This window comes from Garra rufa, chromosome 22 (genome assembly GCF_049309525.1).
Source record: "Garra rufa chromosome 22, GarRuf1.0, whole genome shotgun sequence".
Classification (NCBI taxonomy): domain Eukaryota; kingdom Metazoa; phylum Chordata; class Actinopteri; order Cypriniformes; family Cyprinidae; genus Garra; species Garra rufa.
Genome location: NC_133382.1, coordinates 603164 through 630771, shown reverse-complemented (window position 1 = coordinate 630771; position 27608 = coordinate 603164). Strand labels below are relative to the sequence as shown.

The 27608-nt window shown below is 34.7% G+C and overlaps 1 protein-coding gene across 2 annotated transcripts in view; it reads right to left on the bottom strand.

The window, feature by feature from the left end:
- The window catches only part of wnk4a (WNK lysine deficient protein kinase 4a), a 74609-nt gene that overhangs the window by 10232 nt on the left and 36769 nt on the right, over nt 1-27608 (bottom strand). The window contains exons 7-15 of one of the 2 annotated variants that reach the window (XM_073828310.1): nt 26879-27098; nt 23296-23659; nt 21150-21316; nt 20924-20988; nt 18482-18617; nt 14217-14333; nt 9840-10013; nt 4452-4500; nt 4253-4363 (exon numbers count right to left, since the gene is read on the bottom strand). In XM_073828310.1, the coding sequence (XP_073684411.1) occupies nt 4253-4363; nt 4452-4500; nt 9840-10013; nt 14217-14333; nt 18482-18617; nt 20924-20988; nt 21150-21316; nt 23296-23659; nt 26879-27098 (1403 nt within the window). The remainder of the gene's footprint in view (nt 1-4252; nt 4364-4451; nt 4501-9839; nt 10014-14216; nt 14334-18481; nt 18618-20923; nt 20989-21149; nt 21317-23295; nt 23660-26878; nt 27099-27608) is intronic. The other variant, XM_073828311.1, reaches the window with a different exon arrangement.

Genomic DNA, 27608 nt, shown 5'->3' with positions numbered 1-27608 from the left:
TTATCATTAGGTTTTTGTTGGTTTGTTTGTTTGCTTTTTGAATTACAAAAAAGTTACAATTGCAAATATAAAATTTGAAGTAAGAAATGTAACATTTTACATTTTAAATATATTGTGTTTGCTAAATGAATACATGCAAATGTAAAATATATTGGTGCTACATTTGTTTTAAACTGATATATATATATATTTAATTATTAATCCTCCTTTTCCTAATTTTTACAATTAAAAGTCAATTTTTTAAACACTTGTTATTATTTAACACCATTGTGTTAAATCACCTAAATTAACATTTTCTAAATTACTTAGATATTTTTCATGCTGTACAATATAATGTTTTGATAAAGGCACTAGTAGAATTTAAAGTGAATGATTTGATCTTTTTTAGTTTTTCATTTCAAATTTATTTAGTCTAAATAGCTTTAACATTGTCCATTCATTGCATTATTTCTGCAGCACAAAAATGTGACGCTGGAGCACAAAACCTTAAAAGTCTTAAGTAGCACAGGTATATGTGTAAACCTAATGTTTGATTAGTGATATGCATTTGCTAAGAACTTCATTTGGACAACATTAAAGGTGATTTTCTCAATATTTAGACTTGCACACTCAGATTGAATCTCAATTTCAGAAAATCGACTCTTATGACTGGTTTTGTGGTTCAGGGTCACATATGTGGTTTAGTATTAGGGATGCCTACTAACTGATGAACTGTTGATGAATGCTGTTAAGATCTGACCTAGTTTGGATGAAAAGTCAACAAAACCTACTGTTGCAGCTCACACTCACATTCACAATGATTGCGACACGCGTGTGAACACAGGCTCTGATAAATGAGCGTAACAGGTTCCTCCCGTCTCTGCTTTAGCTCTATCTCACACACCTGCGGCTCGACCCATCGGCTCTCATTGTGCGTCTGTCAATGCCTGTACAATAGCGCTTTCACACGGTTAGATCTCCATAGTGATGCACAGAGTGTTGTCCAACACCGTATCTGACGGTCCATTACGTCAACCAACGATCGGCTCTGAATCTGAGCGTGGGTGAAGCCAGAGAGCCTGACATTAAGGAAAATAAAACCCAGCTGCGCAGCACTGGCTCCTAAAGCTGCATTGTAGCGGAGGCTGAACATAACTACCGCAGACATCAGAACAGTGGCTCTCGGGTCTATCTGAGGATTCTTTTCCACTAAGTGAGCGAGAGATGTATGACGGAGGCATGGAGCCAGAAGGCAGCAGAACAAAATGTTCTGTAGATGAGACAGAAGAGCAGCGGAGAGAGACAACGCTGGGGGTCTGGCAGGAGCTTTAATTTACCCCTGATCCTCCATCGAGGAGAACACAACAACTCAAGATGAGCTACACAAGCCTTTATTTCTTACTCTGATCCACTGGGTTCTTAACTTTACACTCTGTCTTTTTTCACAGAATCTAGAAGTGATTGAGAAAGTCTGAAAGTACTGAAAGCTATTTAAACTTACAGTTATTCTTCCTCCTCGAGCTTTAACTCTACAAACTCCAAACTCAGGCCAGATCTTCAGACTGATCTGACTCCAGCTGCTGCATCTTTTCTAACTGATCCGACTTACGGTTTTCCTAAAACTGGGAAAAATCCCATAGACTTACATTGAGGGAATGTTCAAATGAGCCAAGACTGTTCAAACTCCCACAATCCCTTGAGACTCAATCAAACTGCCCTTCTATGTGCTATATTTCTAGAAACTAGAAACATGTTAAAAACATGCTAATCATGATACAAGCATGTTAACCACATGTTAATTAGGTTAGAAACATGTTAACATGAAAGTAAACATAATTCCAATTCTATATTTAGATTTTGTCTTGATATAGCCAATATTACCATGTCCAGTAATAAAAATGACGAGTTTGAAAATCGTTCGAGTTCTTTGAGAATAAATCATACCACAACTATAACAACAACAACAAAGAATCATTTCCAGAACAATTTTTTTCAGCCTAATGAACAACAAAAACATTGACAGCCCATTAGAATCTCTCTGATTTTAAAGAGCTCGAGCATTTAAAGAGACAGATGACAAAACTGCATTGACCTTATGATAAACAGAATGATATTATCCACTGCTAATATAGTTTTAAACACTGACAATGGAGTGTTTACTATTGTCCTTTTGCACTATTGATGCTTTTTCCTATTTAATACTGTAAAGCTGCTTTGATACAATCCGTATTGTTAAAAGCGCTGTATAAATAAAGGTGACTTGAGGTTATAGTTATCATTCTAAATGTGAACAGGCCCTAACTTTGGTAAAACTCCAGTATGATCCTCAAAAAGTTCAATATGCTAATTTGATCACAACAACATTCTGATTTAATTTAAAAAGTCAAAATGTGAAAGCACTGCATGTCATTGTTCAGTCCAATAGTGTAACATTTAGCTTTTCGTTACGTAACGCTGATTTCACAGCAAGAGTTTGTTTAGTCTTTGTCTATTCTTACTAAGTGGTACAATTTTGGCTTTTTTTTTTTTTTTGCTTTCAAAATATGAAAAAGATAATTATAGAAGCTTGTTTCTGCCACAGAATAAAAAAAGAAAAAGGTATTTGCAACCTAGTCAGAATGGACAGAATTGCGAGATATAAACTTGCAAAAGTGAGGAAAACAAGTCAAAATTCTAAGTCAAAAGCCATATTTAATATCTTTTTTATTTTGAGTTTTCCACAAACAAGCTGGCAAAATTCTGAACTTACAATTGGGATTTAATATCACCATTCATACGTTTCCTCACAGAAACTTAAGTTTACATCTTGTTTTTTTCCGAATTGTGCAAAAAAGTCAGAATTATGACATATAAACTCGAATAAAGCAACAATTATCTTTTTTGTTGTTTACTGCATAGCAAAAATAAGCTTCCGTCGATAACCAATGGGCTGTCACGTGATTTATTAAATAATATCAAATGAGTTCCCTAGTGAAAAATAAATATACTAAAATGTACTTAAGATACATTTACTTCATCCTAAGTATACTAAAAATAAATTTAGATTCTTATGTACTTTTGGTATACTAAACTGATATACTTAAAGTTTAGTAAACTAATTTTGTGCTTAATGCACTTTAATTGTGCTAAAATGGAACTATTGCAGGTGCACTTGAAATATTATTCAAAGATCATGCAATCCTCATCAAAAGTGAAATTAAAACAAATTTTCGGCTTAAAATTAAGAAATGTGCATTATGCTCAAGTAGTATTTCAAATACAGTTTAATTACAATTTTTATTTTAGTAAGTCTCAAACGATATGTCAGTAAATATGTTAGTAGGTTTTAACTATACTTAGTTTGAAATATATATATTTTAAATATAATTCATCTTCTCAAATCTCTCTCCATCTCCATTTTCACAGGGACATTTTAAAACGTAAAAACATTTCTCTATTTATACACTGCAAAAAAAAATTCTTCTTAGATTTTTTGTCCTGTTTCCAGCCAAAATATCAAAAAATTCTTAAATCAAAAAGGATTTTCTAGACAAGTAAAAATTATTTTCTTGTTTTCAGAAAAAAACAAGTCAAAATTAAGTGAGTTGTTGCTTAAAACAAGCAAAATAATCTGCCAATCAGAAAACAAGATTATTTCTTTTACCTCATTGGCAGATTATTTAGCTTGTTTCAAGCTAAAATGCACTTAATTTTAACTTGTTTTACTCAAAAATCCTTCTTGATTTAAGAACTTTTAGATATTTTGGCTGGAAACAAGACAAAAAATGTAAGTAAGAAAATAATTTTTGCAGTGTAATATCTTAACAATAAAGGTTGTTTATTGGCATCTATGTTTCCAAGAAGATCCTTTCCATTTCTTTTGATAGTGAGTTATTTAAAAAAATCTTCACTCTAAGAAAAAGTGACTACTGAAAGCTTCTTTGTGGAAGAAAAGATGCTATCAACGCAAATAAACTCTTTATTTTTATCTGACTGTTTTAAGTAACTGTGGAGTAACTGAATTATTGTTTATCTGTCAAAGTGACGTGTGTTCATGTTTGAAATGCTGTCACGGCTAACGTAACTTTCATTATTCTGACAGCATTCTCAGCCCACAAACAAGCTGCCTTCAGCTAAAGCAATTACTGGTGTGTCCCCAGAGCCGGGCGAACACAGACTGCACCTTTGAGTCTCTCTATAAGCAGAAGGCGCCGGCTGCAGCCGATGACATTTACAGAGCGGCCAGCGCTCGCTCCCACTCACAGGAATCAAGCGGAGAGAAGTGCTCACTCACCTGGGGCATTATGGAAAGACTGTGAGCGTAAGAGAGGACGTGTGGATGAGGTAATGTCTCCAGCGGCTCCCGGAGGAGAAGCTCTCGCCCCGGCGCTCAGACCAAACTCTGCTGAGAAACCCACATGTATACGTGTGAGCCTAGTGCTGCTTCACTTTGACATCACTCATACTCAATGGCAAGGTTTCTGCACGCTTACCTGGTAGAGAGGAAGAGGAATGAGCTCGAGCCAGACTGTGTAGGTTTGGCTGAAAGGAAAAACAGTTTGTCATTTATTATGAATGTGCTTTCAAGTCCTGCTTCATTTACATGCTTTTGAAAGAAGGCTCTCTCTTGCTCACCAAAGCTGTAGTTGCTTAATCAAAAATGCAGTAAAAATTTGTAATATTATTAGCATTTAAAACAACCGTTTTCTGTGTGAATATCTGTTCATTTATGAATTTATTTCCGTGATCGAAACTGGATTTTCAGCATCATTGCTCTCTTCAGTGTCACGTGATTCATCAGAAATCATACTAAAATGCTGACTAAATGCTCACATTCTATTTCAAATTCATCTTCATTCTTTCTATTAATCTGTGAATCGTGAAAAATAAAAAAACGTGGCCAGCAGTGTTTTCAACATTGATAATAATAGTAAATGTTTCCTGAGCAGCAAATCAGCGTATTAAAGTTATTTCTGAAGGATCATGTGACACTGAAAACTGGAGTAATGATGCTGAAAATGTAGCTGACCACAGAAATAAATTACATTTTACAATGTATTCACATAGAAAATGGCTATTTTACATTGCAATAATATTTCACAATTTTGCAGTTTTTTCTGTATTTCTGATCCATATTTTAGAACCAAAAAATAAAAAATAAAACCAATGGTTTCGGTTTAATCATATGTGACCCTGGGCCACAAAACCAGTCATACAGGTCAACTTTTAGATTTTTTTTTTAAATTTATACATCATATGTATGAATAAGTAAGCTTTCGATTGATGTATGGTTTATAAACATTAACAATTTATGAAGAAAAATGAGAATATCGGTAAAAATTTGACATATATACTGGTTATGTGTTTGTGTGTGTAAAGAACCGATATCCGATATATTGTAAACATTAACAATGTATGAAGGAAAGTGGGAGTACTGGTAAAACCTTGACATATATACTGTTTGTGTGTGTGTGCATATAGAACCGATATCTGATATATTATAAATGTTAAGATTTTATGAAGAAAAATGAGAACATAGGTAAACATTTGACATATATACTGTTTGTGTGTGTGTATAACTGATATCCAATATACATTATAAATGGTTTAATCATATGTGACCCTGGACCACAAAACCAGTCATACAGGTCAACTTTTAGATTTTTTTATTTATACATCATAAGTATGAATAAAGAAGCTTTCGATTGATGTGTAGGTTGTTAGGATAGGGAAATATTTGGTTGAGATACAACTATTTAAAATCTGGAATCTGAGGGTGCAATAAAAATCTAAATACGGAGAAAATCGCCTTTAAAGTTGTCCAAATGAAGTTCTCAGCATATTACTAATCAAAAATTCAGTTTTACAGTAAGTTTACAAAATATCTTTCTTGGAACATGACCTTTACTTAATATCCTAATGATTTTTGGCATAAAAGAAAAGCTACTTAAATTTATTTAAACACTCGATATTGAGAAGCGAATGTTTTGAAGGCAGCAGAGGCTAATGGAGAGTAACAGTACTGACATCAGACTGCGCTTTATTTATCGGTCTAATATTCTTTAATGACAGAGAGCTTATGTTTAATGAAGGTTAAGAGCGGTTGACGCTCACAGCAACTTCACTTCAGTCACACGCACAGGAACAGTCATTCCGCACATAATTAACATGACAAGCGCTCTCTGTGGACGAAGCAGCTCATGCGCACATAAACGACACTTCTTCTGCAGACACTCCACAGCTGCGCTGCTTATTGGGAAACAGGCCTGTGGTTTGGGCACGCGGGTTACATTCTGTCATCTCCTCAGTGTTTGAGCGTGTTGAGTGAAGGACGCAGGAGACTCTAGAGACGCGGCTAATGATGCTGAAGACTCCTGCAGGGAGGAGGTCTGGGATGCGGGCTGCTTGTAATCAGGAGCTGGTCTGCGTCCAGCGGCGGCTCTGGAGAGGAGCTTACGCAACCACAGAGCACCACGCATGAGTGTTGCAGAGATCCAAACCCAAATAAAACAGCCATTGTTCTGCTTCTCTGCACTAATTAAGACATATCTCTAGATCAGTTGACTGGCGGCTGGAGTAAACAGAGACGGAGTTTTGTTCTGCAGGATTTGGACACGATGTGAGGATTTTAATGCAGAGAGCTGCTAAAAATACCACTGTGTTCACGTTACTGTATCTCACATATATGGCAGATAGCAGTATAACTACACTAAACCCTTGAGTAATACGATATATTTAGCACAACCACAAGTGCTGTTATTAAACTGTGACTAGCTAAGGTCAAGTCACCAATATTTATATACCACTTTTTACAAAAAAAGGTCAAAATGTTGTTCTATTTTATTAAGCAAATTCATAAAGTGTCAGCTAGATGATAGAGCTTCTGGTGTGCAAAAATGTGGCCGATATTGCATTTTCATGACAGCTATGATAAAGATTATTTGTATGTGTCTGATAACAGAATGGATTATTATTATCGGTTATAATATATAGAACTGATAGCAATATAATGTATAAAGAAAAGTGAGAATATAGGTAAAAAATGTGACATATATACTGTTTGCATGTGTGTATAGAACCAATATACGATATGTTAAAAACTATAACAATTTATGAAGAAAAATGAGAATATCTGTAAAAAGTTGTACATATATACTGTTTGTGTGTGTATATAGAACTTGTGTGTGTGTGTGTGTGTGTGTGTGTGTGTGTGTATAGAACCGATATCTGTTATATTATAAATGTTAACAATTTATGAATAATATATATATACAGCACAGACCAAAAGTTTGGACACAACTTCTCATTCAGGTGTGTCCAAACTTGTGTGTCCAAACTTTTGGTCTGTACTGTGTGTGTGTGTGTGTGTGTGTGTGTGTGTGTGTGTGTGTGTGTGTGTGTGTGTGTGTGTGTGTATATATATATATATATATATAAAATATCGGTAAAACTTTGACAAATATCATGTTTGTGTGTGTGTGTATAAAACTGATATCCAATATATTATAAATGTTAAGAATTTATAAAGAAAAGTGAAAATATTGGTAAAACTTTGACATATATACTGTTTGTGTGTGTGTGTGTGTGTGTGTGTGTGTGTGTGTGTGTGTGTGTGTGTGTGTGTGTGTGTGTCTGTGTGTGTGTGTATAGAACCGATATCCGATTTATTATAAATGTTAAGAATTTATGAAAAAAGTAAGAATATCGGTAAAAATTTGACGTATACTGTGTGCTGTTTGTGTGTGTGTGTGTGTGTGTGTGTGTGTGTGTGTGTGTGTGAATGTATATAGAACCGATATCTGATATATTGTAAACGGTAACAATTTATGAAGAAAAATGAGAATATCGGTAAAAATTTGACATATATACTGGTTATGTGTTTGTGTGTGTAAAGAACCGATATCCGATATATTGTAAACATTAACAATGTATGAAGAAAAGTGAGAGTGCTGGTAAAACTTTGACATATATACTGTTTGTGTGTATGTATAGAACCAATATCCGATATATTATAAATGTTAAGATTTTATGAAGAAAAATGAGAACATAGGTAAAAAATTTGACATATATACTGTTTGTGTGTGTGTATAACTGATATCCAATATATATTATAAACAATAACAATTTATGAAGAAAAGTGAGAATAGCGCAAAAAATTGTACATATATACTGTGTATAACAATTTTGTGTGTGTATATATATATATATATATATATATATATATATAGTTTTTGTTTTAAAAAGAGATATAGATTTATAACTGATATATTATAAATGATAACAATTTACAAAGAAAAAAATCTTCATTGTCATGTCAAAGTAACATTACTGACAACTTAATTTTTTCTAATGAGGTGGTTTTGGAGAAAAGATGAGTGATTACGCAGGTTCTCTTAGAGGATCATTTACACGGTAAATAGCAGAGTAAATGTGAGGACAGTGAAAAGCACAAGGTGCACACAGATCTAAAGCAGCTGCTCATTGTTTCCTGTCCTCTTTTGTGGTGCCCAGAACAGGACACGGTGGTACAGAACACGCCTCAAGATCACGAGCTGAACCCGAAACCCATGATTTTCAAACAAACACAACAACAACAAAGAACTGTAGATACTGGTTGAGTAAACTCTTGATCAGAGCACACACCCTCACCTTCAGCTAGAATCATTCATCTACAACCACAATAACGCACACAGCTCTCAATAAATCATCTGCAATTACTGTCTCTGTAATCAAAGCGGGAACTGATAGCATGTTTACAGAAGAAATGATGGATTTTATGGGAAAAGTACTTATAATAATTATCATACTTCCCTAGTGAAACATAAATATACTAAAATGTATTTAAAATATATGTATAAGCATACTACAAATACCTTTACATATTATGTACTTAATAAAAATACCCTGCAATTGTACTTTGAGTATATAAAACTGGTATATTCAAAATCTGCTAAACTGGAACAACTATTTTTGTACTTAATGCACTTTAATTCTGCAGAAGTCCAACTAAAGATATACTTAAGCATATTTGATTGTGATAAAGTTGCAAGTATACTTTAGGTACACTTGAAATATTTAGCATTTAAAGACCGATATTATTTAAAGCTCACACCATCCTCATCAATAGTGACATTAAAACATATTTTAGGCTTAAATATTAAGAAATGATATATGAGTAAATATGTTAATACCCTTGAACTATACTTAGTATAAAATAAATGCATTTTTACTAAGTCTGTATTATACAAATTATATATTTAAATGATTATTTGATTGATTAATTGTCATATATACACTACCTATATACTGCAAAAAATGCTTTTCTTACTTTGATTTTTTTGTCTTGTTTCCAGTCAAAATATCTAAAAATTCTTAAATCAAGAAGGATTTTCTAGACGAGTAAAAATAATTTTTTTGTTTTCAGAAAAAACAAGTAAAAATAAAGTGTGTTTTTGCTTGAAACAAGCAAAATAATCTGATGTGATATTGGCCAGCACAACTTTTCAACATAAAAATCAGAAATGTTTCTTGAGCAGCAAATCAGAATATTAGAATGAAAGCATCATGTGACACTGAAGACTGCAGTAATGATGCTGAAAATCCAGCTTTGAGCACGAAAATAAATTCCATTTGAACAGATATTGACATAAAAAGTGGATATTTGAAATTGTAATAATATTTGACATTTTAACAATTTTTACTGTATTTTTGATTAAATAAATGAGCGGGAGAGACTTCTTTCAAAATGGTTCTGGTAGTGTAAATTGCATTTAATTATATTATTAAATTATAATAATTATGATTATTATGAAAAATTATTATAAATAATAGAAAAAAATGCAGTGGATAACGAAAGTGAGTGAACTGGACGGTTTCTTCACCTGAGAAGCAGAGAGTGAGTTGACAGCATTTATGTAGGAGGGCCGGGCGACTCCGTAACTCTCATGAAGACCCTGCGAGTCCTTCCTCATCATGGACTCCGCTCGCTTAATGATGTCACCGATGCGGTGAATGAAGCCTTCCTTCTCGGAGGGCAAGATGAACTCATTATGCACCTTGAGGGGGGCGAGAGAAACAGAAATACACAAAATCAAATCAGCAAGCCACGATCGGTCCTGAGCGCCAGCGGCACACGTAGCGCACGTAGGCCAAGCGGGGATCAAGGGGGCTCTCTGTGCTATGCAAACTAGCCCTCCACTACTTAAAGTCAAACGTGCTGAAATTGAGCATGTGCACGCTTGCGGACACTCTATTAATTCAAGACAGCTTTAATTAAGTTTGTCCACAAGCTGAGCTTTTACACAGCACTAATAGCAGTGGGTGTTCACGCTTCCACCAATAACACTGCAGGAGCGACTCCACGCTGCCAGACTCCCAGAGCAAACAAAGAGCTTCTGTGTGCGAGAGAACCAGCTCAACAGTCATCTAAACACACACACACAAACACACACACACACACACACACACACACACACACACTTATAGAGCCCAATAAATGCAGACAGTCATACTGACAATAGACATCCATCAGTCTTGAATGACAGCGGTTACTGCATATTGCATTTATCCTTTGACATGAACTGGTAAAGCCACAATTGTATTATTGTTTGGAGATTGTATTCATCTTCTCTTCTCAATTTTTTTAATGGGAACGCCTTGGTGCTCCTTCTTCAATGCTGATTACATTCTAGCATCTAGAGTACAAAAATAATGCATTGCAAGTAACGTAATAACATTACTTTTTCAAGTATCTAGTAAAGTAACAAAGTAAAGAAAATATCTGAGATACTTCTTTAAAAAAGTGACACCAGTTACTTTTTGTTTCCTTTTTATTAACCACTGTTTTTGCTGCTGACCTTTGTTGATCCAATTCCACCATACTAATAAGCAAAACTTACTTTAGATTAACTAACATTTGTGCTTTATTTTTTTCATTGCTGAAGAGAGTTGTTCATGAATGCATTATTTCTTCCGCCTTAGGCTTGTTCATTTCACATTTTGGTGTGAAAGGGCTTTTTCATTTGCTAAAAATCAAACTTTTTATATCAAGACAAACAAGCGAGTCTGTTCAGATTTAAAAAGTAATGCAAAAGTAACGTAAAAGTAAAGTAACGCATTACTTTTCATAAAAAGTAACTAAGTAACGTAATTAGTTACTTTTTTAGGGAGTAACTCAATATTGTAATGCATTACTTTTAAAAGTAACTTTCCCCAACACTGAAAACAGTAAGTACTTATAATTAGATTACACATTAAAATACTACACATTTTAAAATCCAGTTACACTGTAAAAACGATCATTACTTTAATGGTAACAGACCACTGTGTGAAAACCTGTTGGTTTTTTTTCTATATGGTAAAAAACTGTACCAGATCTATATTCTCAGAAAAAAAGGTACAAAAGCTGTCACTGGGAAGGTTCTTTTAAAAACACCTTTGTACCTTTTTATCATTTATAGTGTGCATATAAGCAACGTAAAGATACATATTAATACCTAAAATGTAGATATTAGTATTTAAATTGTACCTTGTTCAAAAGATACTGTGACAACTTTTGTAAAGTGTAAAGGGATGTTTTATGTCATTTTAGAGTAAACTACTGTAAAACAGTGTTATATCAGTATCTCGGGCAACTTTCTATGCTCACATACATTCTACGGAACTTTTCATCACTTGTCTAGATTTTGGGAACTTGGTGCTTCACTATTGTCAACCATGATAAATTTGTGCCAGGTTTAGTTTATGGCATTTTAGGATTCGGCCATCTGGAGGACACCATGCATCAGACCACATCAATCAGAAAATGAAGGAAAAAAAAAACAGAAATGCAACTGCTCTCCTGCGTCTTATAATGAGGGACAAATAGAAGCAGATGTCAGAAACAGTGGGTGATCTGGGGCACGAGCTTGTCTCATTATGACATAACAACTCTCAAATGTTACAGATATGTAACAGAAACATGTCAGTGTGAGCTTGTGTAGAATGGATCGTGCTGTACTATGTAACAGAAAAACATGTTACAATGTTTTGTTTGTTAACAGCTAAGCATTTTAATGTTAGTTCATGTTAACTAATAGCAGTCATTTAAAAATTAATTACATGAAAAAATATTTTGAACATGGAAAAAGACGTGAAATAAACATAAGAGTGTTTGCATAGTGCTTGTAATTACTTATTTGTTACTTATTACTTCTAAGTTATTATAATTTAATTTTGACAATTCTTATGACATAATTTTGAAAGTTCTTAGCACTATCAAAATTCAAGTTTGTGTTGTCTTCTGCACTGCAAAAAAATGCTTTTCTTACTCAGATTTTTTTGTTTCCAGCCAAAATATCTAAAAAAAATTTTAATCAAGAAGGATTTTCTAGACAAGTAAAAAAAAATGTCTTTTTTGCTTAGAGCAAGCAAAATAATATGCCAATGAGATAAAAAAAAAAATCTTATTAAAACAATCTTTTTTTTTACCCCATTGGCAGATTATTTATCTTGTTCTAAGCAAAAACGCACTTAATTTTGACTTGTTTTTTTATGAAAACAAGAAAATTTTTACTTGTCTAAAAAATCCTTCTTGATTTAAGAATTTTTAGATATTTTGGCTGGAAACAAGACAAAAAAATCTAAGTCAGAAAAGCATTTTTTGCAGTGTGACTTGTGCCCGATACGGATCATTAAAAAATAGAAATGGTTTATAATAGTTATTAATCTTTGTTAACATTAATTTCAAGATTTATTAATAAATTTACACCAAAAGTTGTATCTATTAATACCATTTAATGGACCTCAGCTAATGTGATCTAACAATAAACAGTTGTATTTTTATTAACCAACGTTACACTCTTAAAAAATAAAGGTGGTTCACGATGCCGTAGAAGAACCTTTTTCATCTAAATGGATCCATAAAGAACCTTTGACATCTGAAGAACCTTTCTGTTTCACAAAAGAAGGTTCTTCAGATTATAAAAAGGTAAGAAAGAGAATGGCTCTTTGTGGAACCAAAAATGCAATTTTAAAGCATCTTTATTTTTAGGAGTGTAACAAAGATGAACAAATTCTGTAACAAATGTTAGTTTACATAAGTGAATGCACTGAATAATTGTTAACTGATGGGGCTTCACTGTAAAGTGAAACAAAAAAATATATAAATCAACCAAAATTAAGAAAAATCTCCCATTCTTTGTACATTTTTTGGAGATTCTGGCTTTATTTGATAGATTTAAGTGAGACAGAAAACGACTATAAAGAAGAGAGCGGAACAGATGTACACTAGCCTACGGCTCTGACAATCTCCCATCTCTAATCCAATCTAAACCAGTCTAAAAGATGTGGATACGTGCCTCACAGGGTTTTCACTGAATGGCGTTCAAAAGAGCGTATCACAGACTGATGGAGAGGAAGTACAGCATTTACTAGTGGGGTTTTCCTGATAAGGGCAGCAGTGGGACATTAGTGTAGTTCTGCTCCAGCTGATAACACATGTGTCTCATGACCACTACTGCACACTAACAGCCCAACCCTCATGTACTCCAAATATTTGATAGACTTAACTCTAATAAAGAAACTTAAGGCGAGACACTGCAGGTGAATAGGGTAAAAAAATTAACTAATAGTTATAACTTTACTTACCCAGTTGATTGATGACACTGATAATTGCAAACATTTTTTGTATTACAAGTTTTCTAAAATGTTACATTGAAATTTGCAAATGAGCCATTATTTAATGAAATATGCACTAATTTGCATACATTTCTAGTACAAAAATCTAAACACTGGATGAAGTCGTTTCAAAATTCTTGATTAATTTATTTTGGCATATTAGAGTCGAATGTTTTTACTGAGGGGATTTGGGGTATCTCATTTCGTCACGACATAATTCAGAAAGAACAGAAAGGAAACACTATATTTTTTTTACCATTTTTTGAGGACAGACCTCAAAGAAAAACCTAACCTAACCTAAAAACCTTCAGGATATAGACAGGAGTAAAAATGTAAAGTGTGGTGTGTGTAAGTGCCGCTGAAGTGGAGATTTGTGGCTCAGTGTAGGAGAAACAACTCTTGGCCTTTAAAAATCTGTATTGTGATTGAAACCTATTGACACAAATAGATAAAGTGCTATAAAAGAAAGACTTAATAGTGTGTTTTGGGTGTTTTCTTTCCACCTGTCAAATCTCAAATTTGACAGGTGCATGAAAAAAATGTTCTGCCTGCAGTGTCTGCCCCTAAATAGCTATTTTGAAAAGAAAACACAATGCACTTACCATCACAGCAGCGATGTCTTCAGGGTTGTCTCCGTCCAGGTCAAATTTAAAGGTGACCATCTTATCATTATGTGTCTGTAGCTGACACTCCACCACCCGATCCACTTTATCAGACACCTGTGAGGAACAACACACACATATCCTCCATCAGATGAAAACTCATTCACAAACTAGTTACAAGTGGTCAAATGCTCTTAAGGGTGTGTGTGTGTGTGTGTGTGTGTGTGTGTGTGTGTGTGTGTGTGTGTGTGTGTGTGTGTGTGTGTGTGTGTGTGTGTGTGTCTGAGCTGATTGTGTTTGAGTGTGTGTTTATTGTTTATGTCTCCAGCTCTTTGAACACTAATCAATGCAAGCCAATGAAACAAACAACTGAGGACATAGAGTACCCACACAGAGAATGATCACACATGGACAACGGCTGAACATCTTCAATTCTCATGTGATATCATGCCACACTATTGTCATTTGCACATCTGACACTGTTTATAATGTCTAGGAATTATAAAACAAGTTCAATTTACCAATAAGCAGCTCTACTGAAGTCAACAGTGTTGATATTCAGCTTAATATAATTCAGGTTTTATTTTTGTGGACCATATATTAGCAGATGCCGATATTTGGCAATTATTGGCATTAGGCACTATGTCTTGTTTGGCTGAATACTGTAGGAAACAGAAGATTAGTTTTGACTGCGCAAAGGACTGTCAAAATGATATTCTTATTCTTATCGTCCGCCCTGCTCTCCAAGATTATCGGTATCATCATGAGACGTTAAATAGTGCATATCGGTCAAGCAGCACACTGCAAAAAAAGCCTTATTTTACTTGGTATTTTTGTCTAGTTTCTAATCAAAACACCTAAAAATTCTTCAATTACAGGGTAAGATGCATTTACTAGATACGCCAAATGACAAGATATTTAGTCTTGTTTCCAGGGGGAAACTAGATAAAAAAAACTAGATAAAAAAAGTTTGTCAAGAAACTTTTTGAAAAAGCCTGATCAGAAAGTGTGAAAAAATTCAAGTGCAAAAGTTTTAAAAAGTTTTAGAAATTGTAGAAATTCTATGGTTTTCAGTCTGAAAAAGATTGAAGTTTAAAGTAGTTTTAAAGCTGAAAGCTTGAATGTTTTGAAGGCAATAGTCTGTCTGGATGGATGGATGGATATATGGATAGATAGCATGTTTTAGAATGTTGCTAGCATGTTTCTAACTTATTTAACATGATTAATAAGTTACTGGCATGTTGCTAGCGTTTTTCTAGCACGATTAGCATGCTGTTAGCATGTTTCTAACATAATTAGCATTTTGTTAGCATGATGTTTTTAGCATGATTAACATGTTAAAAGCATGTTGCTAGCATCATTACCATGTTACTAGCATGATTAGAATGTCGCTAACATGATGTTAGCATTACTAGCATGATTAGCAAGTTACTAGCATGATTAACATGTTGTTAACATGTTTCTAGCATGACTGGCATGTTTCTAACATGTTTCTAACATGATTAGCAAGTTACTAGCTTGTAGCTAGCATTAATTTGAATGTTGCTAGCATTATGTTAGCATTATGTTTGCATGATTACCAAGTTACTAGCATGATTAACATGTTCTTAACATGTTTCTAGCCTGATTAACATGTTGTTAGCATGTTTCTAACATGATTAGCATGTTACTAGCATGTAGCCAGCATGATTAGAATGTCGCTAGCATGATGTTAGCATTATTAGCATGATTACCAAGTTACTATCATGATTAACATGTTCTTAACATGTTTCTAGCCTGATTAACATGTTGTTAGCATGTTTTTAACATGATTAGCATGTTAATAGCATGTAGCCAGCATGATTAGAATGTCGCTAGCATGATGTTAGCATTATTAGCATGATTACCAAGTTACTATCATGATTAACATGTTCTTAACATGTTTCTAGCCTGATTAACATGTTGTTAGCATGTTTTTAACATGATTAGCATGTTACTAGCATGTAGCCAGCATGATTAGAATGTCGCTAGCATGATGTTAGCATTATTAGCATGATTACCAAGTTACTATCATGATTAACATGTTCTTAACATGTTTCTAGCCTGATTAACATGTTGTTAGCATGTTTTTAACATGATTAGCATGTTACTAGCATGTAGCCAGCATGATTAGAATGTTGCTAGCATGATGTTAGCATTATTAGCATGATTACCAAGTTACTATCATGATTAACATGTTCTCAACATGTTTCTAGCCTGATTAACATGTTGTTAGCATGTTGTTACATGTTTCTAACATGATTAGCATGTTACTACCTTGTAGCTAGCATAATTTGAATGTTGCTAGCATTATGTTAGCATTATGTTAGCATGATTAGCAAGTTACTAGCATGATTAACATGTTCTTAACATGTTTCTAGCCTGATTAACATGTTGTTAGCATGTTGTTACATGTTTCTAACATGATTAGCATGTTACTAGCATGTAGCTAGCATAATTAGAATGTTGCTAACATGGTGTTAGCATTTCTAGCATGATTACCAAGTTACTATCATGATTAACATGTTTTCAACATGTTTCTAGCCTGATTAACATGTTGTTACATGTTTCTAACATGATTAGCATGTTACTAGCTTGTAGCTAGCATAATTTGAATGTTGCTAGCATTATGTTAACATTATGTTAGCATGATTAACAAGTTTCTAGCCTGATTAACATGTTGTTAGCATGTTTTTAACATGATTAGCATGTTACTAGCATGTAGCTAGCATAATTAGAATGTTGCTAGCATTATGTTAACATTATGTTAGCATGATTAGCAAGTTTCTAGCCTGATTAACATGTTGTTAGCATGTTTTTAACATGATTAGCATGTTACTAGCATGTAGCTAGCATAATTAGAATGTTGCTAGCATTATGTTAACATTATGTTAGCATGATTAGCAAGTTTCTAGCCTGATTAACATGTTGTTAGCATGTTTTTAACATGATTAGCATGTTACTAGCATGTAGCCAGCATGATTAGAATGTCGCTAGCATGATGTTAGCATTATTAGCATGATTACCAAGTTACTATCATGATTAACATGTTCTTAACATGTTTCTAGCCTGATTAACATGTTGTTAGCATGTTTTTAACATGATTAGCATGTTACTAGCATGTAGCCAGCATGATTAGAATGTTGCTAGCATGATGTTAGCATTATTAGCATGATTACCAAGTTACTATCATGATTAACATGTTCTCAACATGTTTCTAGCCTGATTAACATGTTGTTAGCATGTTGTTACATGTTTCTAACATGATTATCATGTTACTACCTTGTAGCTAGCATAATTTGAATGTTGCTAGCATTATGTTAGCATTATGTTAGCATGATTAGCAAGTTACTAGCATGATTAACATGTTCTTAACATGTTTCTAGCCTGATTAACATGTTGTTAGCATGTTGTTACATGTTTCTAACATGATTAGCATGTTACTAGCATGTAGCTAGCATAATTAGAATGTTGCTAACATGGTGTTAGCATTTCTAGCATGATTACCAAGTTACTATCATGATTAACATGTTTTCAACATGTTTCTAGCCTGATTAACATGTTGTTACATGTTTCTAACATGATTAGCATGTTACTAGCTTGTAGCTAGCATAATTTGAATGTTGCTAGCATTATGTTAACATTATGTTAGCATGATTAACAAGTTTCTAGCCTGATTAACATGTTGTTAGCATGTTTTTAACATGATTAGCATGTTACTAGCATGTAGCTAGCATAATTAGAATGTTGCTAGCATTATGTTAACATTATGTTAGCATGATTAGCAAGTTTCTAGCCTGATTAACATGTTGTTAGCATGTTTTTAACATGATTAGCATGTTACTAGCATGTAGCTAGCATAATTAGAATGTTGCTAACATGGTGTTAGCATTTCTAGCATGATTACCAAGTTACTATCTTGATTAACATGTTTTCAACATGTTTCTAGCCTGATCAACATGTTGTTAGCATGTTGTTACATGTTTCTAACATGATTAGCATGTTACTAGCTTGTAGCTAGCATAATTTGAATGTTACTAGCATTATGTTAGCATTATGTTAGCATGATTAGCAAGTTACTATCATGATTAACATGTTCTTAACATGTTTCTAGCCTGATTAACATGTTGTTAGCATGTTTCTAACATGATTAGCCTGTTACTAGCATGTTGCTAGCATGATTAGAATGTCGTTGTTCATCGTAGTTTGATGTAGATGTGACTAGATGAATGTTGAATGCTGCTCACCCCTGTGATGCGCAGACGGGAGCGTGTTCTCCTCCTGAAGAGTTTGGCTGCTGGACGTCTGCCGGCAAACTTACTGCCTCTGTCTGACAGACCCTCATAGCCGTCGCTCAGGCCTGACATCGCATCTGAAGCATAGCTGTGAAGAAAGACATCGTCACGATAAATAAATGACAAGTTATGCACACAAGGATACTGTCTGCATGATATGACAAACTGCAGGAAAACAAGATACTTGATTATCATCAGCATATGCTCAACACTGAGTATTAAACGCCTGTGAAACTCATCCCAAACCATTTGAAAAAACCCAGTTTGTTCTGCCATCCATCAAATCAACAAGACGACTAGATTGCACAACCTAGTCAACTTCTAAAAGTGCAAATGTGAACATCATGTTAAGTAAACGTGTGTTTGGAAGAGCTGCAGTTAAACACAGCCCATAAAAACGGTTCAATGAGCACAAACCACTCAGGAATGTCCCTCTCTCATCATCTCAACACTCTTATTTGTTTAATATTGGGTTTTTGTGGGAACACGCTGCATTTAATGAGCGCTGTGTTCCTGCTTATTACGTTTTACTAGTCTGCAGAAGCTCAACAAACTTTGTGTATGTCCTTCTTTTAGTTGTTGACCTGCAAGCCCACAGCTTTCCGTCGTCAGTAATGTCCAGCGCACAGAAACACTGTCAAAAACAAGCGTACTTGATTGTGTTGAATGTGCACTTGTCACGTACTTTAAATCTAATATTACTGAAATAAAAGGCCACTTAAGTTACTTTCAAAGAGTCACTTAAGGTTTCAAATAAGCTTTTGGAGAATAAAATGTCAAAATTTGGTTGAAATAATGTTAGATTGTCATTCAGTGTAACAATATTTATGTAAAAATTCAAACAACATGCTTATTCTGACTTGTACAATATATAAAAGAATAAGGGAGCATATTAAATTTAATTGTGTTTTAAATGAGTAAAACAATTCTTACTGACAAATGGGCAAAACCTAGGATCGTGCCACATTTACAAAATGTAGAATTACAACAAATTAGTATTTGGGGTGAAAGTAATTAATATTTTAATATGTCATGAATTGATTTTTGTTGTACATATGCCTGACAAGATTGTTACACTGAATGGCATTTTAGTGGGTGTAAATTATTCTGTAAATTAGAGAAAAAAGTATGACATTTATTTTTTGTTCAGAAAAACAATAACAAAAATGCAATTAAATTAAACTGAAAACGTTTTCATTTTTTTTTTTTTTTAGTATTACACTTACTGTTTTTATGCTTAAACCCTTTTTCATCTTTGACCTAAAAAATATGTTTTACATATAAAACTAACATATTTTTCCTTAATATATACATGTATGTGTGTATATTTATATACATAATACATTTACACAGTACACACACATATAGTATGTAAACATAAATATTTATTTTGAATCACTTAATCACGACTAATCGTTTCGCAGCTCTAAAGACGACATACAAATTATATTTTAGTTTATCATAAATGCTCAATACTTAAGTGATTCACTTAAGTTCAACTGATTGCATTTAATACAATTTAATTGTAAATAAGTGTTTACAATTTGCAATACTTTCTTTAAATGTAATATTAAATACTTTACATGTTTTAGAATGTTAGTCAATGCATCAAAATAAGTGAAATTTAGTAAGACAAACATTTAAAACGTAATTTAAAGTACAACTAATCTTTACATTATAACAATGTGCACCTTTAAAAGTGTACTAAAGTGTGTTAAGAAACATAGTCATGGAAATGACTCTTTGAAAGTAAGTACACTTAAGTGGCCTTTTATTTTATAAGTGTTATTGTAATTTCGTTAATGCATACTCGTTTTATAAAGCGTACTTCTCTTTACACAAGGGAAGAACAGCTGGAGAGCAAAATGTATTTTTAACTGCACTGTTTTCTGGAAATCCAATCTAACAGCTAAAGAGAAAAAACAGGCAGATGGCGTATTTGAATTGGCTTTATCTTCGCCGAAGTTCCACACGCAGTTTGGGCTCGTGTTTGAGTTGGGTCCATAGGGACGCGGAGTCCATTCTGAGCTTGTTTCTCTGAGCTAATTGTGTCTCCCAGGTCTTTTACCAACACAAGCCTCTGTTTTATCCAAACACTGGGCTTCCTACGAGGCCCACAAACGTTTATAGCCAGTCTACCGCTTGGCACACGCTGGCTCTTTTTGAAAGATCTCTGCCTGTTGAGCAACGTGAAGTTCTTATGAGTGGAAAAGTATGCCGTAATGGCAGGCGTTTGCTAGGGACGGCGTCCAGCGGCCCTGTGGTGTGTAAACAGTATCCTATAGGACATGTGCTGTGTTACGAAAGACCAGAGGAAAACACAGGCCCTACTGAGAGCACATCTGCCACTGAAGACCTCAAAGTGCACAGATGTGAGAGAAAGCAGGTCTTTACCTGTCCACAGGTGAGGAGAAAGGGCTGAGCGGTCCTCTGTCGGTTTTAGTAGACACTGCAATACTCTGAGGGAGAATTAAGGAACAGGCCTTCAGCTACACGCCGTAATCAACAAACATCAAAGAAACACATTCAGAGTAAATTGCGCATTTAAAATGAAGTTTAAATGGCTCTCCTGTGTTTAACTCATCGTTAAGTGAGGCCAATTTTGTAATTATAAACTCACAGAGGGGAAACGCAGAGCCGGGATTGGTGCAGTGATGATGGGCGTGGTCTCGGTGGGCGTGGCCTGTTGGGGGAGGAGGAGTGGAGAGCAGCTGATGATGCCGTTTGAAGCTTCAGTAACGTCCTGAAATCCAGAGGGACTGAGATACTCATCTGTCTCACAGTCAGCTGGAGAAACACAAACACAGTCTGTTTAGAGTTGGATTCTTTCATTAAAAAGTCTCTTTTCAGCAATCCCCAATGGATCAAAGTAAGTGGCACCTGATGATTTTGTCATGCGATATCCTGTTTCACTCATAAACACATTATGTTAGAGAAGTTCAATTTCTTCTTGCCGTCTCTAAGCATTTAGAAATAGCACGACTGCCTCTCATAGCAGCGGACTTGGAGCCAAAGGATAGAATTCATGGATCGAAACAGGATCGATCTGGGTTGAAAGCTTAAAGCGGATGCCATGTCCAGCGCTTATGTTCACAAGAAGGATTCTTGCTTTCTTGAAAACATGGCAAAGTGCTATTGGAGCATCGTTTCACCTTAGACTTTTAGTCTAATTTAGTCAGTTTTAGTAATTTTGTTGTGTTTTTGTGATTTTTAGTAGTTTTAGGTTTTTTGAATTTCTGTATAGTTTTTAGTTTGTTATTTTAGTAGATCAAGTTTAACCAAAAAAGAAGAATTGTTAAATTTATAGTACATTTTTATTAGTTTTAGTTTTTTTTCATCTAGTTAAACTAAATGAAAATGATAAATAGACAATTTTTGAATTATTACTAAAGTTGAACTAAAATTACAATGAAAACTGAAAATCTAAAATTAGGGGTCAAGCCCGAAGGGCTATATCCCTATTGTATTAGTATGTTTTCTTATTACTTTCGTCCAATGGGAGTCTATGGCAGCCCTATGAAGGGAACATAGGAAATTGGTGAAATTTGTCACACTTGTAGTGATAGCCATGAATAGTGATCTGGGCAACTTTGGAATCTCTAGGACCAACTCTATAGTGCCACCACTAGTTCAAAAATTCAACATTAAAATGGTAAAAATTACAAAAAAGTACTGTATTCTGTTTTTTTGCTACTACTCCTTTAAAACTGATCATATTCTTCCCAAAACTGGCTCATATGATCTTTGGACTGAGCTGCACAGAAATGACTGGACAAATGTTTTTTATTCATCTTTGTTCAAAAGTTATGATGTCACAAAGACCCAAAATAGGTTCAGAGGCTGTATCTTGGCCAAACTTTGATCAATTGAAATGAAACTTAGTATGATTCATCAAAACCATGCTCTGAGGATCTATGCCAAAGTTGGGAACAGCGCCACCTATGGGTCGTGAGATACTAAAAATGCACTTTTTTGCTTATAACTTCGAAGTGTTTGTCAGAAAATTATGTTCTTGGTGTTTGTGAATTCCTTGGCTCATGCTGAATCTGAGGATATCAATCTTGCCAGGTTTGGCTGAACCATATGTCTGCCATTTTGCAATTTGACATCATTTGCAATATGTTTTGAACCCTCTGGTAAAACTAAATGAAAATGAGAAACAGACAAATTTTATAAAAAATATAAAATATATAAAAATATAAACATTCAAAATGTTAATAATATTAATCAATGATGCTAAAATGATACTAAAATATTGCAGTTATATTTCTAGCTTTCTATTTTATTGCATATTTTATTTCAGTGAACGTTTATTTTATGGTATGTTTTTTTAGGTATTAGTTTTAACTATAATAACATTGACTCACTGATAACATGCCAACAGACAGAAGACATTCACATATGTAGAAATATTGCAGTTAATAATGCATTAAATCTACTTCTTCATATCACAGTGTCCTTCTCCTAGTTTCCACTCAGTTTGAGTATGTTGAACCCTCACCCTCCCTGATACGCACACACACTGCCTATTAAAAGAGTTTATTTGTGGACGTGGGTTGACTGTGCCGTTCTGCGCTGCTGGATTTGACACGCCATGAAAGAGACATTGAGGAAAATTTAGGGCACTGCACAATCTAGTTTATGTGAGACTCACTAGATACCTTGAACCCGTGCAGGAGAGCAGAAACACAGCTAAAGTACTCATGTCTACTGTACAGTGTTACTATATTCACATGAACATGATCAACTGAAGATCTGATACGTACAGGTTGCTGAGGAGCAGCTGGTGTGGCGGATGTGGAAGTGCTGGTCCGCTTCTGGTTCCTCCGGCTCTGGTGGGAAGCTGCCGTTGATCCCGGAATCCGAGGAGCAGGTGACAGGAGACCACATGGGTTCTGGGATGACGGGAGTGGGCGGGATCTGCACGGGAGAAGGGGCGGGGTTTTCGTATTTTTGAATGTTGGATCTGGGTGACAGTAGATCGGGCTCTTCCTCCATAACTTCCTCCTTCTTCTTCTCCTCCGCTAGACGCCGCTGTTTGTCCCGCTGACGCTTGATGGCCGTCACACGGTCTCGCATGGCCTTGGCCACCAGCTTGTAGTCGGCCTCGCATACAAAACCCAGAACCACCTGAAAAACAACAAATTCAAAAACTTTTTATTATTGATTTTTCTTTTATGCCAAAAATCATTGGGATATTAATTAAAGATCAAGTTCCATAAGATATTTTGTAAATGCATTCCTAATAACTCTATTTGGACAATTTTAAAGGCAATTTTCTGCATATTTGGATTTTTTGCACCTTCAGATTCCAGATTTTCAAATAGTTGTATCTCGGCCAAATATTGTCCAAAAAATTGACCCTTATGAATGGGTTTTGTGGTCCAGGGCCACATATGGTGTCTACCATGACTTGGGTGCCTGTTTTCAAATTGTTACATGACTCCATAAAATGTACTGCAGTGAATGGGTGCCGTCAGAATGAGAGTCCAAACAGCTGATAAAAACATCACAATAATCCACAAGTAATCCACAGCACTCCAGTCCATCAGTTCACATCTGGAGAAGACAAAAGCTCAAACAAATCCAGCATTAAGATGTTTTTAACTAAAATTAAATTTAATACATTGAGTCCATAATCCATAATAACACTTCTTCCAGTGAAAAAGTGGTCTGGTCTGAATCAGGAGAGAAATCTGCAGATCAAGGCTGAATTTTGATGTATAAGACAACAGGAGATGGACTTTTCACTGGATGAAGCGTTATTATGGATTATGGACTTGTATTTGAGTTAAAAACATCTTGATGATGGATTTGTTTCAGTTTTTGTCTTCTCAAGATGTGAACTGATGGACTGGAGTGCTGTGGATTACTTGTGGATTATTGTGATGTTTTTATCAGCTGTTTGGACTCTCATTCTGACGGCACCCATTCACATCCATTGGTGAGCAAGTGATGGAATGACACATTTCTACAAATCTGATGAAGAAACAAACTCATCCTAATCTTGGGTGGCCTAAGGATGAATCAGTTTTTTTTAATTTTGGGCGAACTACTCCTTTAATGTACTGTAGCATGTTGTTATTGATCCCAACATATTCTGCATTCTTAGGTGACCAAACTCTAATTTTTTTCTTGACATGAAGTTTATGAAAGCTTTCAGCCAGCTCTGGAACAGTGTGTTTCCACTGCAACAATGTAGGCCAATGTTATCCTGAAGACTCTATCAGCACATCAGCTAGTCAAATTACGTGATAACCCTCCGTCGATGTGTCCTGACGATAAATTTGTTCTTGATGAAAGGCAGACGCGTTGAGAGATAAAAGATGAATTGTGAAGGTCCGGCCTAATAAAAAGTGTGACTGGTCTGGACAAGAGAAAGGCTCCAGTTTCACAACACAAGCTCTTAAAGCTGTTCTATCATCAATCATGTGACCCTCTTCCTCATGTGGCCCCGCTCTCACATTTCCACCCGATGATTAGAAAGTTATGCCCTTGAAAGCGTTACGCAACACACAGCAGGGTCACCCGGCCTGAGGCGATCGGTGAGGCGCGTGTGCCACGATAGCAGTAGATACACACTCAAACTGTGTTTGGGAAGGTCAAGAGTTCAGTTCTCAAACATTACTGACACAGGAAGAGGACAGTAATCTACTCAGACTGAGGACAGATCACAGCACTGTGAAGGTCACACAGGAAACCTTGGAGAGTCAGAGTAAAAACTAAGAAAAACAAGCTTGAACTTTTCTGCTTTACATACAGCCCAAAATAAAAATTTAAAAAAAGCAAAGAAAATTATAATTAAAATTATAAATAATATTGCAAAACTATTGTTTTTGAGATTTTGAGCAATTTGAGCTTCCATAACATTTCTTCTTTCAGACTTTTAAGGACACTATGTTTTAATGTATTGTTTACTTTTTATAATAATTACAATATTGTTACAATTTAATTTATTTATAATTTCTATTTTCAGATAGATTAAAAAAAACATTTAAAATAAAAAATGTTTGAATAGTTTTTTCTATTTTTTCCTGCCAAATTTTCTGCAAAATTTTGGTATTGTGACAACACTATTTACGAACACTGAATTTATAAAGCTTTTAAAGCTTTCCTATTACCAGTTCTTAAAATAAAATGTGACCCTGGAGCACAAAACCAGTCTTAAGTAGCATGGGTATATTTGTAGCATTGTATGGGTCAAAATTATTGATTTTTCTTTTATGCTAAAAATCATTAGGATATTAAGATCAAGTTCCATTAAAATATTTAGTGAATTTCCTACTGTAAATATATAAAACTTAATTTCTGATTAGTAATATGCATTGCTAAGAAATTCTTTTGGACAACTTTAAAGGCGATTTTTTCAATATTTTTGGCACCCTCAGTGCCTTTTCAAATAGCTGTATCTCAGCCAAATATTGTTCTATCCTAACCATGGAAAGCTTATTTATTCAGCTTTCAGATGATGTATAAATCTCAATTCCGAAGACTTGACACTTATGACCGGTTTTGTGCTCCAGGGTCACAAATACTGTATTACACTGATGCTGTAAGACACTGATGCTGGCCTATAGGACAGCCACCGGCTCATCACCTGCCTACCTCCATTCACTACTACAGTCTGAGATCCTCTAGTGAAACACGCCTCATTGTACCACCACAGAGAGGTATTAAATCACTGTCCAGAACATTCTCGATCAACGTTCCTGCCTGGTGGAATGATCTTCCCACCCCTATCCGGAATGCAGACTCCTTAACAGCTTTCAAGTGACTGCTGAAAACCCATCTTTTTCGCCACTATGTGACTCTATAAAATATTATTATTTTTGAGCACTTCCTATGTTGATCTGCCTCCTTCGGATGAATCACTTGTTGTATTCCCAATTGTAAGTCGCTTTGGATAAAAGCGTCGGCTAAATGAGTAAATGTAAATGTAAATTACAGTAATGTAAACACACTATCCTTGTGAGAATCAATGTGCTTAACCGTCACAAAAATAATAATGCGATGGAAAAGCCTTTTTTCTTCATTAGTAGATATGAAATGTAATCTGGATATGTTTTGTAGGCTTCATCTAACACGTAGACGTAAATACAAGTAGGTTACTAAGCTACACATATTTCTTTAATAGTTCTGTTTGAATATCAATGCTTCAGAAAACTCAAGCCACATATTTCTGTTTCTCTGTGAAACACTTTGTTGATGCCTGAGGGGAATATCAGCTTCTGTGTTTAAAGTGACAGAGCAGATGAGAAACGCAACCACACCTTAAATCCCTTCCAGAAACACATATGAAAAGCTGACAGCTGGACGTGAGATCCGGTGGTGTGTGTGAGTGAAGCTCACCATCTCCTGCGCCACCTCCTCCGGCACGTCTTTGTAAAGCTCGAACAGGAACTCGATGGCGTTGTTGTCTTTGTACTTCCCGTGGAGCTTCTTGGTGCCGTCCATGCGGAGCCAGAGCTTCAGGCTGGATTTGACCATGTCGTCCTCCTCCGCCAACTCCACGTAAACACCGTTGTGCTCCTGGAAGAACGTGTGCTCCAGCAGGTCCTGGATGGTGTATCTACACACAAACGTATCAGATATGTACAGTGTTGGGGAAACTTACTTAGTCATGCATTACAATATTGAGTTACTCCATAAAAAAGTTACTAATTAAATTACTTAGTTACTGTTTTTAACGCAAAAGTAACACATTGCATTACTTTCCATAAAAAGTAACTAATTATGTTACTTTGTTACTGTTTTTAATGCAAAAGTAATGTATCACATTAATGTTTTTAATGTTAAAGTAACGCATTGCATTACTTTAAAAATGAACTAAAAACTAATTACTAAAAGTAACTAATTGCATTAGTTACAGTTTTTAATTTAAAAGTAACACATTGCATTACTTTCTTTAAAAAGTAACTAATTACGTTACTTAGTTACTGTTTTTAAGCAAAAGTAACGTATCGCATTACTTTCCATAAAAAGTAACTAATTATGTTACTTAGTTACTGCATTACTTAAAAAAATTAACTAAAAAGTAACTAATTACTAAAAGTAACTTAATTACATTACTTAGTTACTG